The 14,806-nt window shown below is 38.9% G+C and overlaps 1 protein-coding gene across 1 annotated transcript in view; it reads left to right on the top strand.

The window, feature by feature from the left end:
- TPTE2 (transmembrane phosphoinositide 3-phosphatase and tensin homolog 2) overlaps positions 1–14,806 on the top strand; it is a 130,327-nt gene that overhangs the window by 41,191 nt on the left and 74,330 nt on the right. The window contains 3 exon segments of the mRNA XM_054529366.2: positions 10,469–10,522; positions 12,899–12,952; positions 14,189–14,242. Coding sequence (XP_054385341.2) covers positions 10,469–10,522; positions 12,899–12,952; positions 14,189–14,242 — 162 coding nt within the window.

Below are 14,806 nucleotides of genomic sequence, written 5' to 3'. Positions count from 1 at the left end.
AAAAAAAAAAAAGTCATGTATGCATTTATGTTGTTTCTTACTATTTACCTTTCAACCCTTTGCACTGACCCCAATGAATTGACATCAGAAATCTGTGCTGGAGTCAACAATGAAAGGTGATGTTATAATATATATTGGAGATGGGAAGAAGTCAGGTTTGCGAAATTCAGTCTCAGAATTATTCATGGGAAAATAGTTTTCTGGACACTGATTCTAAAATTCTTTCTAAAAAGTTAGGTCTTAAGTAAGCTAAGTCATATTTACCATATCTTTTAGATTCAAGGAATTTTGTTGTTCAAATAAATTGGTCATATCACCGCTTCATGTGGCAAATCTCTAATATATTTTTGCATTTGATGTTTGAAGTAAAATACAGCAACCTTACATAGAGCTTTGTAATAAGCTTCATGTGTTCAAATGTAATTGGTACTTTTATAACCGATGCTGTTTGTGTTATACTCAGAAAGTTATTTCTTATCGTAAGATTACCAATATAGTCATCAAATTTTTTTTTATATTTTGAATTAATTTTCTACATTTAAATAAAACAAGCGCTGCTGCTGTTGTTACTTTTCCCTTTTAACGTCTCCCCAAATTAGTGTTTTATTCTGTACACTTTATGAGATGCCAGCTTAACAATACCCTTAATATGGCCCAAGGATTCTACAAAAGGAAATGCTTGTGTGTTTGTCAAAAGTGTTTTCTGGCTGGGCATGGTGGCTCAAGCCTGTAATCCCAGCACTTTGGGAGGCTGAGGCAGGTGGACCATGAGGTCAGGAGTTCGAGACCAGCCTGGCCAATATGGTAAAACCCCGTCTCTACTAAAAATACAAAAATTAGCTGGGCGTGGTGGTGCATGCCTGTAGTCCCAGCTACTCAGGAGGCTGAGGCAGAAGGATCACTTGAATCCGGGAGGCAGAGGTTGCAGTGAGCTGAGACAGCACCACTGCACTGCAGCCTAGGCGACAGAGTGAAACTCTGTCTCAAAAAAAAAAAAAAATGTTTCCTGTGCAGATTATCTATTCACCACTTGCAGATTTGAAGTTTCCTAAGCATGGGTGATATCTAAAAGTTCATTTGAAGGATAATTTTCAATGCCAAAAATGTTTAAAAGTGGGATATAGGAAGATGATGCAAAGATGGAATCTCCAAACATTTCCATTTTCGACAGGAGGACTTAATAGAATGTCTAACAGCTACTTTTAGATATTTTTGAAATGTGAGAGGGGTGAGTTAGTTAACAAAAAGTAGACTATGAGATTAAAATGTCTATTCACTCTAAAATCTCAGCATTCACTTTCTTATTGTCAAGTTATTCATCAGACTCTTTTCAGAGACAACCTAAATGCAAGCTCTTAGAATATTACAACGTCTTTTATATGAGATGACAGGAAATAATTTCATGGCCTTTTGAAGGATAGATGAGGGATTTGAATACCACTTTCAGATTAAGTAACTCCTCTGTTGAATATTACACTGTTTTATGGTCCATATCTCTATTGTGGTTGAGAGGTATTGCCAGATTTATTCACTGGCAAGTAAATATTATTCAGTTTATAATTAGTATCCACTTTGGGGGAAGATACTTTCAGTCTATGTTAAAACTATCTTCAATGTTCAGTATCCTGTTCCACATAAAACTTTCATGCACTAGTTTTAGCATTCATTGATTTTTATGTGAATCAGTTATAACTGTGATCGTTACAAAATGGTGATTTTTTTTTAAAAAAGTAGTTTTTCTGTGTTTAATAAGTATCATTCTATTATAAGGAGAGCTATTCCTACTCCTATTTATTCACTATTACTATGAACTTATAAATTCTTACATTATTTCAATGAATTACAATCCTTTCTGTCATTATTTATTTTGTTGTTTAAATGGTCCCATATTTGGCCAGTGGGACTCCCTAAATCTAGCCCCTTTGTCCTTTTGACTTGACATGTTCCCATCACTTTTTGAGCATTTCCCCAGCCCTGGAATCAGCCATTTAACCAAAGAACCCGATGCCCTTTAGAAACCAATATTTTGCATTTGGTATGCTCATTGCCAGTGGCTCATTGCTACTTGTAGGCCTTTTTAATATATAGATGAGAGTACAGATATACATAATGACATATACAGATATATGCATATATGCAACAATTTTAATATGTTTAATATACAGTATATACATTTATATGTGTTCTGTAAACTATGTATTATTGTTTTGCCTATATGTTTTTAAATTTACTTAAATGGTGTTAAGTCGTATCTCATTTTGTTAGTTTTTTGCTTAGTAACATAAGATTATTCTTCTTGTGTATACCTTTAATTGTTGCTTTTAACTGGTATGAAAAATTCCACAGCATGCATCCCCTAGTGAAGAACACATATATTGCTTCCTACCATTTGCCTTCACAAAGACTGCCGCCAAATGATTATCCTTATGCCAGACCCCTATAAGCCTGTTTGAGTATTTCTGTAGGAACATGAAACAGGACTTGATGGGCCATGGGACTGCATATTTTGAATTTGACTGAATACTGCCTATTGCTCTCACAATGGTTATACCAGTCTGCATGTCATCAACAGTGCATGATGGTTCCTACACATACACATTCACAACAACACTTGACATAATCAAACTTTCTAATTTATATAATCAAATAGATGGTAACATATTGCATTATGTTTTACTTTGCATTTATGTGATAACTCACGAGTTTGAGCATCATTTTATGTTCTTATAGCATTTGGGATTTCTTCTGTAATGGTCCATTCATGAACTTAGCCCATTTTTCCACTGGTGTTCCTGTCTTTGTCTTGTTAATTTACATGTGCTCTTTTTGAATATTTTATATTTTAGAATAAGTTAATCAAATTTCTTTTAAAATTATGTTTAATTTTCAAAGTGATTATGTTACATTTGTAAACAATATAGCAAGAATTCACTCTTTTTAGTAACATTAAAAACATGGTGCTATTGTTTGGAGGTTTGTACCCCCAAACCTCATGTTGAAATTTGATCCCCAATGTTGGAGGTGGGGCCTAATGGAAGGTGTTTGGAAGATGAATAGATTAATTCCCTCCCTGGGAGTGAGGGTGAGTGAGTACTCACTCTATTAGTTCTTGCAAAAGCTGGTGGTTTAAAAAGAGACCGGTGGCTTCCCCCACCTTGCTTCCCCTCTTGCCATTTGATCTCTGCACATGTCAGTTCCCCTTCATCTTCCACCATAAATGGGAGCAGCCTCAGAAGCAGATGTTGGCATCAGGCTTCTTGTGCAGCACACAACTGTGAGCCAAATAAACCTCTTTTCTTTATAAATTACCCAGCCTCAGGTATCCCTTATGGCAACACTAAACAGACTCAGATGCATGGAATACCATTCAAAAGTTTGGACTATCGCTTTATGTATTCAAATCATCCTTCATGTCAGTTTTAGACATTGAAGTTATGTTCTCCAATCCGTCATCTGCCTGTTAGCTTTGGCATTGTTGTTCTTCATTCTCTTCATGACAGAACTTTTTGCCTTATTATTTTACTTTTAAAGTTTCAAATTTTCCCACTTTCAGTCTACAAAGGTAATTTCTAATCCTCATAGTTTTAATTTACACATTTAATGCTTTAATCTGCTTAGAGTTTACCCTTAAATATGGTGTTAGGTAGGGATTTGGTTTCATTTTTCTCCCAATGGTAGGCTGATTTTCCAAATACCATCTATTAAACAGTTCATCCTTTTTCCTTGTTTATATAATCATCTTCAATGACATATATCTACATAGGTTTATCTCTGAGCTCATATTTTGCTCCATTGATACTTATGGCATCACTACACCTTTTTTTATTACTACGATTAGTTATTAATAGAGCCTTTATATGTTGACATAGATTTTGTAGTAAGTATATCAATATTCTAAAAAATTTTGAAAAATACCTATGTGGGCCCTGTGGTGTTTGGGAGAGGGAAGGGCTTTAAATACTAGGTTGATTTCTTTGTTACTTGAGTATTCTATTTCTATATAAATATATTTTCTTGCACTAATGTTAGTGTTTTATATTTGTCTAGGAATTTTTCCATTCCATCTAAGTTTTCACATTTATTAGCATATAATTGAATAATCTCGTTTTAAAAAATTTTAGTTGTGTTATAGTTATGCTCTCTTCTTGTACATTTTATTTGGATATTCACTCTGTTTGTTCTTGATTATTATTGCCACAGGTCCATTTGTAGTAATCTTTTCAAAGAGACACACTTTTGTTTTGTTAATCTTCTCCACGGTTTTTTCTTCTCCAGTTCAGTGACTTATGCTTACCTCCTTATGTTTTGCTTCCTTATTACTCCATAGACTTTGCCCTGTGCTCCTTTTCCAACTTCTCTACTTAAATGTGTGCTCTTTGCTTTTAACCATCTTGACTTCTTATTAATGCTTATATATCAGTAAATTTTCTTGTAAATATTGCTTCATTGTATCCTACAAAGTTTGTCATGTTATTATCAATCAGTTCTTAGTATTTAAAATATTTCATGATTTCCCTTTTAACATAAGAGGTATTCAGTAATGTGTAATTTAGTTTCAAATGTGGGTTTTTTTTAAAAAAAGCTAATCATATTACAATATATTCAGAGAACACCAATATGATATTGATCCTGTGGACTTTATCCTGTGGAAGCTTTCTTTATGGTACAGAGATCTATGATGTTGGTCTGTCCTTGTGCTCTCATAGGTCTTTTGCTCTTTCTAGAAGGTGTTAGAATTTTCTCTTTGTCTCCATTAGATACTTAAAGCTGATTTATTTCTTCTTTCTTGAATTCTGGGAAATTTATCATCATAAATTTTCACATTTTGCATTTTTAGTTTTCATTTCTTCTTAGATTTCCATATTCTAGATGTTAGATATCTGTTTTTATCCTCCATAACATTCTTCTTTTCTTTAGTATGTTCTCTTTATTCTTTTCTACTATTTTCTGGGTAAGTTTCTCAATCTAACCTTCTAACTCTAAATTAATTAGCTTTTCACAGGTATCCAAACTGCTATTTATCCCTCAACAATTTATATGTTTTGGCAGTTATACTTTTACAGTTAAGGCTTTCTCTTTTATTTTTTCTTACGACTCCCATCCTCATTTCATGTTTCAACATCTTCCTTTGTGTCCTCTTATCCTTACGAATATTTGTCATGCTTACTTTAAAATCTTGGTCAGTGTGTTCCAGTAGTTTTGCTACAGTTGGTATGCTGTTGTTCAGCTTGTTGTATTTCTTTTTCAGTAGTTGTATTCCTCAGGTATCTAATCATGTTGGTTTGTGAACCCAGATTTTTTGTGGCTGTTGGCTGCTCTGTCTGGTCATTTGTATTGGGGAAGGACTGAAGGACAATCTCAGTCTGCTGCTGTTCTTGCAACATAATTATTAATAGCATCCACTTTTTCCTTTCAAAAATGTCCTGGTTTGGGCAGGAATTATAGTCAGTCTCACTGAACTCTAGGACGTAAGCTGTGTCATTGTCAGTAAGTTTAAAATGAAGAGAAGTGATATGCCCCAGGGTAGAGAGTCTCAGGAACCATGAAACACTGACCAGGCAACTCCTCTGGGTTGTGAAAAGGAAAAACTTTAGACAAGGTAAATTTAACAGAGTTTAATAGTACAAGAATGATTCGCGAGTTGGGAAGCTTTTAGAACCAGAACAAGTTGGAAAAACTGCAAGCTGGCAATGTGGCCAGAGAGCATTATGGACAGAAAATGGAAGTGAGGTCCAGAAACAGCTTTGTTGGTTACAACTGGTTACAGCTGGATGTTTTGTCTTGTTCGAATCAGTCAGCCACTCGCAATTGACTGAAGCTCAGCTGCTGTAATTGACTGAGACACAGCTATCTGTTACAAGTGTATATTCTATTCATAATTATGCTGTTAGTTTACACACTAGGTTAGCTTGCAGTTTGTTGCATAAGGACTCAAGTACAGAGGCAACCTCAGGGAAAATTTCATTTAATTAAACAACTATATCACCTTGAAGCGCCTGAACAAAACAGCATTGGAGGAGACAGTCTCTCTGGTTTGTAACCTGGGCTTCGGAGATGGAGGCAGGTGGAGGAGTGAAGGCCCAAGGATGACTCTTCAGCCCTTCCCTGTTTTCATCAGCCAGCCTAATGCTTTCCTAATTTTACCGTAACTACTCCTGGTTAGTTGCTGTTGTTGTCTATGGAGACAGGCAGGGATGGTCACTATTGTTTCCAAATTGCATGTGTTTTTTGTTTGTTTGTTTGTTTGTTTGTTTTTAGAACAGCTAGTTTATTAGTTGTAGGGTTATTGTAGCTAATTTGAATAACAATTAAGCCTACAAATTCACGTGGTATTTGATTATGTACAATTTAGTTTAATTCTTTAGCTCTGACCCAAATGAAGTGATATCACTAACCCATGTTAGGTTATGTGAAATGATATCACTAGCCTATAATGGAGTCATCAGTAAAAGGCATTGTGCGTGTGTGTGTTCATAAAGATACAGCAAATGTTAAATATAGACTTTCTTGGACACTGTTTCTAAAGTACTGGTAGTTTCAGCTTCTGTATGTAACATCCTTTTCTTTTTGGGTCTAGTTGGATACAAGATGAATAGATCACAAGAAGTCTACTTCTTCTTCCTAGCTGAGTTGACTAGTAGCCAAAACTTTTAGAAAACTGTTGGATTGCCTGTGTATGAGACTGTACCAGGTTGGGCTATATTAGTTTCTAGGGCTGCTTTAACAAAGTATCACAAACCAAGTGCCTTAAACAAAAATTAATCATCTCATAGTGCTAGAGACTAGAAATCTGAAATTGCGGTTGTCAGTAGGGTTGGCTTTTTATGAAGGCTATAAGGAAGAATCTGTTTGATACCTCTTTGCTAGCTTTTGCTAGTTGCTGGCAATCTTTGGCATTCCTTGGCAGGTAGACTCATGTCTAGAGTAACTGCAGCTATTCGACCAAAAGTGTAAGTCCAAATTATGTTTGTATCTGAATAATATGCTTTTATAATTCCTCAGCCTACAGCCAATTGAGTTGATGGTAGTAACCTATGATAGAGCCACCCATGAAATGTGAGTTAAAAACAAAGATTTATGTACACGTAAATGTATATATATATATATACACATAACATACACGCATGCATACACATACACACACAGAAACATAAAACAATGAAAAAGAAAGAGAAGTTGATATTTGTAAAATTCACTGTCAGGCATATCCTTGGAAATACAGAGTATCTTTGACACTATGTCTAAATCTTCTCACTGTAGGATCTATAGATAACCTTCGATTTTTTTTTTCAGACCAAATTGGATAAAAGAGGATGAAGTCATGAAAGGGATGCTTCTTCCTCTTAGTATATTTGTCACTCTAAGTTAGTAGTATCCAATCCCTTATGAACCTCTGAGGTTTTCCATTTATGAGACTCTCCTACTACTACAGTGGGCCAAAGGGAGAGAGAATCCTATTTGGAGCAATGGGGAGGTAATAGGTGACAGGGAGGAGTGAAGCACTCAGCAAAAATAACAGAGTTCATGAAACCTTAATGGGTTCCTCACCCTCTAGAGTTCTACCACCATGTGAGGCTGGCACCCCAAACAAAACCCAAACTCGCACTCATTTTGTAGGGAGTTCCTGACTCAGGCCTACAGCTACATGGTCATATCTTCTGGGCGGGAAAGACAGCCATGATGGGTGAAAGTAAGGAAGTGACAGAGGGACTTAGGAATCAAGAATTTAGAGGGGGTAAGAGGCATGTTTCCTTACAGACTGCAGTTACATTAGAAATAAATGCCACTGGCCAGGCTTGGTGGCTCATATCTGTAATCCCAGCACTTTGGGAGGCCAAGACAGCTAGATCACTTGAGGCCGGGAATTTGAGACCAGCCTGACCAACATGGCAAAACCCTGTCTCTATTAAAAATACACAAATTAGCCAGGTGTGGTGGTGCATGCCTGTAATCCCATCTACTCAGGAGGCTGAGGCAGGAGAATTGCTTGAACCTGGGAGGCGGAGGTTGCGGTGAGCCAAGATCGCACCACTGCACTCCAGCCTCGGTGAGAGTGAGACTCTGCCTAAAACAAAAGATACACCTAGTTCGAATTAGTGATATACACATGAATATTTAAATATCAACCAGATAGTACATTATAGAGTAACTGTAGCTGTTTGATCCAAAAAGTAAGTTTAGAATTACATGTGTGTCCAACTATCTACTTTTATATTCCTTTAGCCTGCATACAGAATTGACATCGGTGACCTATGATAGAACCACCAGTGAAATGTGAATTATAAAACATATATACACAAATATGTAAAGAAATATATATGCAGATATACTACTTCTGTCTATATAGACACACAAACACAGGGAGAGAGAGAGAGGGAGAGAAAGAGAAAAGAGAGAGAAACAACAGAGAGAAAGATGAAGATTATGTGCTTACTCTCAGGATCATCCATGGCCATACAGAATGTCTTTTACTCCATTTATAAATCTCTTCACTATAGGCCCTGCAGGCCCCTTATCCAACTTTTTGATTAAATTGGATAAAAAGGAACAGGTCAAAAAAGGGAAACTTCTTGTTATTGTCTTGTCACCCTTAGTAGCAGGCACATACTTAGGAAAGTCAGATTTCCTGTGTATGAGAAATACTAGAGTGGACCAAGGGAAGAAAACCCTACGCAGAGCAACAAGCGAGTAGCAGTGGACAGGGAGCAGTGGAGCCCTTAGGGAAAAAAAACAGAGCTAATGGCCCTGTCAGGGTTCCTCACACCCAGAGCTCTACCACCATGTGAGGCTAACACTACAAGCCCACACCCATCATCACATTGTATGGGGCAGTTTCTTGATCCTGTGTGAGAGCAGAGAAGACAACTATGATGGTGAAAAGAAGGCACTGATGAAGGGATTTTAGTGTCAGGAAATGAGATGTGGTCAAGGGGATTTGTACATAGAAACTGCAGCTGAATTTGAAATAAAGTAAACCACCAAATGCTTAGTTTGTGCTTCATTCAATTGTAAAGAACTAAACATCGCTTGTGAGTAATTCAAACCAGAAAGTGAAGTCTAGGATGTCATATTGGTGTTGGATGATACATATATATATTTAAATTCTGTAGCACTGCCAAGTCTAAATTCAAATCAGTACTCTGGAATGGAGCTATCAGTGAACTGTGAGACAGAAATAAATCAATATAGAGGCTGGGCGCAGTGGCTCACGCCTATAATCCCAGCACTTTGGGAGGCTGAGGTGGGTAGATCACGAGGTCAGGAGATCGAGACCATCCTGGCTAAGACAGTGAAACCCCGTCTCTACTAAAAATACAAAAAATTAGCTGGGCGTGGTGGCGGGTGCCTGTAGTCCCAGCTACTCAGGAGGCTGAGGCAGGAGAATGGCGTGAGCCCGGGAGGCGGAGCTTGCAGTGAGCCGAGATTGCGCCACTGCACTCCAGCCTGGGCAACAGAGCGAGACTCCATCTCAAAAAAGAAAAAAAAAAAAAAAAAAAGAAAGAAATCAATATAGATATAAGGATATATGAACAAGGGAGGAAACAATTATATACCATTTATATATACCTATATGCATTCATATTAAATCAAGGCATGCACCCACAGGTACTGCAGAGAAATATAAAGGTGGAGATTAGGGAAGTTCCCATTCAAGGGCATTAATGGAAAAGCAAAAAACTTTGACACATGTGTCTACGTGATCTCAGTATAGGATATGAAGGTGACTTTATGTCTTGAATGAATTTAGATAAAAGATGACCACATAAAAAGAAGAATGATTTTTCTTACTAGTCTATTTGATACTGAGTAAAAATAAAAAATAATTTTCAGACTGCCTATATGTGAGACCTTACGATAATGGCTGAGGACAGCAGAGAATCCTCTTTGGAAACAGGAAAGGACAGCAGGGACAGAGAGTAGTGAAGACCTCAGGAGAAGAGAAAAAAGCTAACAACCCTAGAAATGTTTTTGACCCTGCAGAACTCTGCCACAATACAGGGTGGTACTCCAAACCCCAAATACCATCATATTGGATTGTGTCCTTGACTCAGACCTGCAGTTACTTTACCCTACTTGTGGACCAAGAGAGACAATCAAGTGAAGAAGTAATGGAGGGCTTTCAGGCAGCACATTTAGTGGAATAAGAGGGCTGACTACCTCCACACAAAAGTTTAGTTTGAAATAACTGCCACCACAAAGGCTGTCACGCATTGGGACTGAGGTCATAATAAAGAGGTTTATTTAAATCTGAAAGCATTACTATTTTCCCCAGCCTAAGATGTTCGTTGCCATCATATAAATCCTCCTTTCTAATAAAAAAATGACATTTCAAAACCAAATAGTGCTATACACATGAATAGTCAGAACTTAACTGGTTTATGTGCAGAGTAATGAAAGCTAGTTTTACCAGAAAAGTAAATTTTGAATTGTGTCTCCTGTCCGACTGTATTCTTTTGTCATCCTCTAGTCCACCCACAAATGAATTATCCGGAGTGAACCCAGAGGCACGTATGAATGAAAGGTGAGTTATGCATACGTGTGTCTATTTATCTAATTACAACTGAGCATAGAAGTATTCACACACACAGGGACATAAACAAATATATCCATTGATCCATCCATGCATCCATCCGTACACACTTCTCTCAAACACATCCACTAACAAACCCATGCACACAGTGGAAACATACAACAAGGAGACAGATGGACGGACATTTGTGGAGTTTATTCTGAGAAGCCTGCATGGCCATAGAGAGTGGTTTTTAACAGGGTTTCCAATTCTCATTGTAGCCTTTGTAGGTAACATTGCATCCTTTTCTAATGGAGTCATATAAAAAGGAGCAGGTCATAGGAGAGCTGCTGCTTCCTGTTAGTGTATTTGTCACCCTTAGTTCCTAGTAAGCAGCTTCTTAAAGGACTCAGATTTCCTGAGTTTGAGAGCCTACCAGATTGACAGAAGGGAGGAGAAAATCCTATTTGCAACATGGAGGAGATAGCAGCTGACAAGGAGCAGTGAAGCCCTGGGCAGAAAAGAACGGAGCTGATGGAACATGGACTTGTCCCTCACACTCCAGAGCTCTGTCAACATAGGAGACTGATGCTAAAACACAAACACAAGCACAGCACCTCATTGGATGCAGCCCTTCCTTAGGCCCACAGCTACTTGCCTGTGTCCCATGGACGGGAAAGTCTAGCATGATGGGTGAAAGGAAAGACGTGATGGAGAGATCCAGGAAGTGGGCCATAGATGGGATTAGAAGGAGGAATGCCTACACAGTGGAGTTGAATTTAAAAGAAATTCACCCACAAAAGGCTGTCGTGCATTGGCCAGCTCCAGTGATAGAGAGTTTTGGTGAACTCTTGAGTCAGTGAGTCTTAGATAGGTGTAAAGTATGTGCTGCAATCATATAAAGTATGATGTGTAGGGTAAATGGCATGGCAGATTCCAAAGAACCACATACACACATCACTTCTGTAAGGGTAAGGCAGCTTACAGTTTGAAAAGTAGTTGGAAGGTCGGGTGCGGTGGCTCAGGCCTGTAGTCCCAGCACTTTGGGAGGCCAGGGAGGGTAGATAACGAGATCAGTAGTTCAAGGCCAGCCTGGCCAACATGATGAAACCCCATCTCTACTAAAAATACAAAATTAGCTGGGTGTGGTGGCGGGCGCCTGTAGTCCCTGCTACTCGGGAGGCTGAGGCAGGAGAATTGCTTGAACCTGGGAGGCAGAGGTTGCAGTGAGCCGAGATCATGCCACTGCACTCCAGCTTGGGTGACAGAGTGAGACTCTGTCTCAAAAAACAAACAACAACAACAACAAACAAAAACAACAAAAAAAACCCAAAAGCAATTGGAGTTATTTTGAACTGAAAACGTTAAGTCTAGGAAGTTACATGTTGTCTTGCTATGTACATGTTAAGTTCTTTGGCAGTGCCCTGTGTGTGAATTGAGAGTATCTTCTAGTAGGCTGGCCAATGCACCGTGTGATATCAAGGAATACAGTTATACATGTATCTATGCATATACAAACACATACATACATGCATTCATACACACAAGAGAGACTGAGTAGGGCTATTGAGTGTGACAAGCATCCATGGGAACAAGGAGTTCCCTTGAAACTATTTCTAGAGTCCTCTCAGAATGAGCTTTGTATGCAATATTCTTTTGTTTTTTGGATGGAGGTAGGAAAATGGGGAGGAACTCATAGAGGGAGGCTTTTTATGTTAGTGTTTGTCACATTACCTTTCTGTGAGAATGAGAATGTGCTAGTAGTGTGGACCAAGGGAGAAGCGAATCCTGCTTGCAGCGAGAAGGAGATAGGAGTGGACAAAGATCAGAGAAATCCCAGCCAAAACAAAGAACAGAGCTAATAACCCTGGAATTATTTCACCCCCTCCAGAACTCTGCTGTTATGTGAGGCTGACTGCCTTTGCCCATACCCACCCTCACATGGGATGGAGCCCTTGCTTGAGGCCTCCAGCTACTTGGCCACAACTCTTGGGCAGGAAAGACAACTAGGATGGGTGAAAAGTGAAGAGGTGATTGGAGGTGATAGAGAATGAGGAACTCAGATGGGATTATAAGAAGGGGGACTCAGAAACTAAATTTGAACTAGAATTAAATGCTCTCCAAAAATGCTGTTACACCTTGAGGTGTAGATACCCTTACTTAATCTGGATGCATCGCTATGTTCACAGCCTACAATGCTCACTGTTGGCATATAAAACCTCATTTCTAATAAAAAAACAAATGCCATCCCTGGTCAATTTCGTGATATACATACATGTGAATAATTAAAGTGTAACTGGGGAATGACACATAGACTAATTGTAGCTATTTGTTGCAAAACATTAGAATTACACATTGTGTCTGACTCTGACCATATTTGTCCTTTAGTCCCAATCCGAATGCCCTGGCGGGAGTCATCATTGAGCGCGGCCCCAATGATAGGTGAGTTATAAAAGACGTACACATGGCCAGGTGCAATGGTTCACACCTGTAATCTGAGCACTTTGGGAGGCTGAAGCAGGCAGATACCCTGAGGTCAGGTGTTCGAGACCAGGCTGGCAAACATCGTGAAACCCTGTCTCTACTAAAACTATAAGAACTAGCCAGGTGTGGTGGCAGGCGCCTCTAATCCCAGCTACTCAGGAGGCTGAGGCAGGAGAATCGATTGAACCTGGGGAAGTGGAGTTTGCAGTGAGCTGAGAACATGCTGCTGCATTCCACCCTGGGCAGCAGGAGCGAAACTTTGTTGCAAAAAAGAAAAAAAGAAAAAACAAAAGATGTACACACACACACAAAACAGTGACAGAGAAAGAGACCGAGATTAGTGGGATTCACTCTCAGATGTGTTCATGATAATACAGTGTTTCTTTGACACAGGTTCTTTATCATCTCACTGTATCATGTATAGATAACTTCCACATTTTAACATTGTTTAGAAAAAAAGAAACTGACTATTGATAGAGGCTTCTGTCTGTTACTGTCTTGTCACCCTTAGTAAGTAGCAGGCAAATGCTTTGGAAAGGCAGATTTTCTGTGTACCAGACATACCACAGTGGGCCGAGGGAAGAGAGAATCCTGTTTGGAGTGAGGAGGAGGTAGGAGTGCTCGGGGAACTGTGCAGCCTTCAGCAGAAAGCAACAGAGCTAAGAGCCTTGGAGGTGTTCTCCACCCTCCAGAACTCTGCCACCACGGAGGCTGGTGCTCCAAACCTCAAATCACCGTCCTATTGGATTGTGCCCCTGTGTCAGACCTCTAGTTACCTGACCCTTTTTGTAGGGCATGAGGAACCACCATGCTGGGTGAACGTAAGGAGCTAATGGAGGGCCTTTTAAGCAGGACATTGAATGGAATAAGAGGGCTGACTACCTACAAACTGGAGTTGAGTTTGAAATAACTGCCACCACAAAGTCTGTCACACATTGGGACTGAGGTCATAATAAAGAGGTTTACTTAAATCGGGAAGCATTACTATTTTCCCCAGCCTAAGATTTTGGTTTTCGCCATATAAATCCTCATTTCTAATAAAGAAAAAAAGACATTCCAGGTTCCAATAGTGCTATACACATGAATAGTCAGAAATTAATTGGTTTCTGTCTAGAGTAGTGAGAGGTAATTTTTCCAGAATATAAATTCAGAATTATGTCTCCTCTCTGACTGTATTCTCTTATCATCTGCTAGTCCACAGACAAATGAATTTAAAGGAGCAACCGAGGAGGCACCTGCGAAAGAAAGGTGAGTAATAAATAGTTAAATAAAGTCACCCATCAGCATAAGTGTGCACAGAACTATACACACACACAGGCACATGAGCAAATATATACACCCATCCATCCATCCATCCATCCATCCATCCATCCATCCATCCATCCATCTATCCATCCACACTTCTCTTCACCACGCAAACTACACAAACTGATCCATGCACACGGTGGAAACCTAAAATAAGGAGAAAGGAGACTGATGGACATTTGCGGAATTTACTCTCAGGAGCCTGCATGGCCATATAGATTTTTTTTTTTTAACAGAGTTTCCAATTCGTCTCATTGTAGCATTTTTTAGTAACTTTGCATCCTTCTTTGATGGAGTTGTATAAAGAGGAGCAAGTAATAGGAGAGTTGCTTCTTCCTGTTAGTGTATTTGTCACTCTTAGTTCCTAGTAAGCAGTTTTTTTATGGGACTCAGATTTCCTGAGTTGAGACCCTACCAGATTGGCCCAAGGCAGGAGAGAATCCTATTTGCAACATGGAGGAGATAGTGGCCAACAAGGAGCAGTGAAGCTTTGGGCTGAAAAGAACA

The sequence above is a fragment of the Pongo abelii genome, chromosome 14, assembly GCF_028885655.2.
Source record: "Pongo abelii isolate AG06213 chromosome 14, NHGRI_mPonAbe1-v2.0_pri, whole genome shotgun sequence".
NCBI lineage: Eukaryota > Metazoa > Chordata > Mammalia > Primates > Hominidae > Pongo > Pongo abelii.
This window is presented reverse-complemented; position numbering and strand designations above follow the sequence as displayed.